This window comes from Perkinsus marinus, assembly GCF_000006405.1.
Source record: "Perkinsus marinus ATCC 50983 genomic scaffold scf_1104296938120, whole genome shotgun sequence".
NCBI lineage: Eukaryota > Perkinsozoa > Perkinsida > Perkinsidae > Perkinsus > Perkinsus marinus.
The window spans coordinates 52108-53250 of NW_003213599.1; the positions used below are offsets into that span (position 1 = coordinate 52108).

The window sequence follows — 1143 nt, forward strand, 5'->3', positions numbered from 1 at the left end:
AAATTAAGTTGATGAACCCCAAGACTGAGGATGGTCCAACTTATAAGGAGATCGATTGTGACGATCACTGGGAGATGCAAGGGAAACAGCAGGACGCATGTGGGGTGAAGTGGTGTGCAGCTCATGAGATAGCCCGTCGGAAGAATGCTCTGAAGAATGATCGCTTCCGTCTGTTCCCGAAAATACAGAAGAACAACTATGCTAGAAAGTTGAGGGCCTTAGTCGACTCACAGTTCCCAGGTATGGGCGATCGTTGGTCAATACAGAATGTTACTGGGCATAGCCTGCGTCGAACTGGCAGTACTCTTCTCAAGTTGTGTGACGTTCCAGAAAAGGAGGTGCAAGCGGCGGGTAAATGGAAGAGTGACGCCTGGCTGAGCTACACCGCTCAAGCTATGGAAATCCGGTCGAGAAAGCACGCAAAAATGATTATGGGAGACAAGAGATGTAGTTAGTTATTTGATCCTATACTTTACTCGAGACAGAAAGGCAGTAGTTGTGTCATCTAGTAGAATCAGTAGGAGTGCGTTTGGAGTAGTGAGTAGTGCATTGGGGAGGCACGAGTAGTCAAGCGAGGGTCGTCAGCCAGAGAGTATCGACCTGACTCACTGTGGCTGGTTAGAGATTCATGTAACCTCGCTACCACTACTCGCGCGGAGCGAAGCATCCACTGTTGCAATTTTGGGAATGATTATTCGCAGAATTTCGCGGTTGGGACTTTCGGGTCCCACTCGATTTCTGTCGCAACGTGCGATGCTTTCACTCCACTACCCACTACTCCCATCTAACTAAATGACTGAATGATAGCAGATAACAGGTCGTCCGCAGTGTTGAGTATTTTGTAGAATTGAGTAGAGGGAGTGGACCAATGAGCGAGCAAAGTTGATAGAAATTACACGTTCGAACCAGCGGCCACACCGAGGAAATAGTACCACTTGCAATCTTACGCTCACTTGCATTTCCTCAACGGTGGGTACTCCCTGTGTCGCACACTGTCACCACCAACGTCGTCATGATGAACGAAGATGAGGAGGAAGAGGAGGATGATGAAGTGAAACGGCCTCATAAGTGCACGAAGTGTGGTAGCAGGTAATAGTCTTCGGGGAATCTTAGGTCGCCTCTTGGAAGATACAGAATAGGTCT

At 48.4% G+C, this 1143-nt stretch overlaps 1 protein-coding gene across 1 annotated transcript; it reads left to right on the forward strand.

Annotated features, from left to right (window-relative positions):
- Nucleotides 1-11: 11 nt before the first annotated feature.
- On the forward strand, nt 12-455 carry Pmar_PMAR005621 (hypothetical protein; the record flags this gene model as incomplete). Its single annotated transcript, XM_002782829.1, has 1 exon — nt 12-455. One exon carries the CDS (start codon nt 12-14, stop codon nt 453-455), a length of 444 nt encoding a protein of 147 aa, XP_002782875.1.
- Nucleotides 456-1143: the final 688 nt, after the last annotated feature.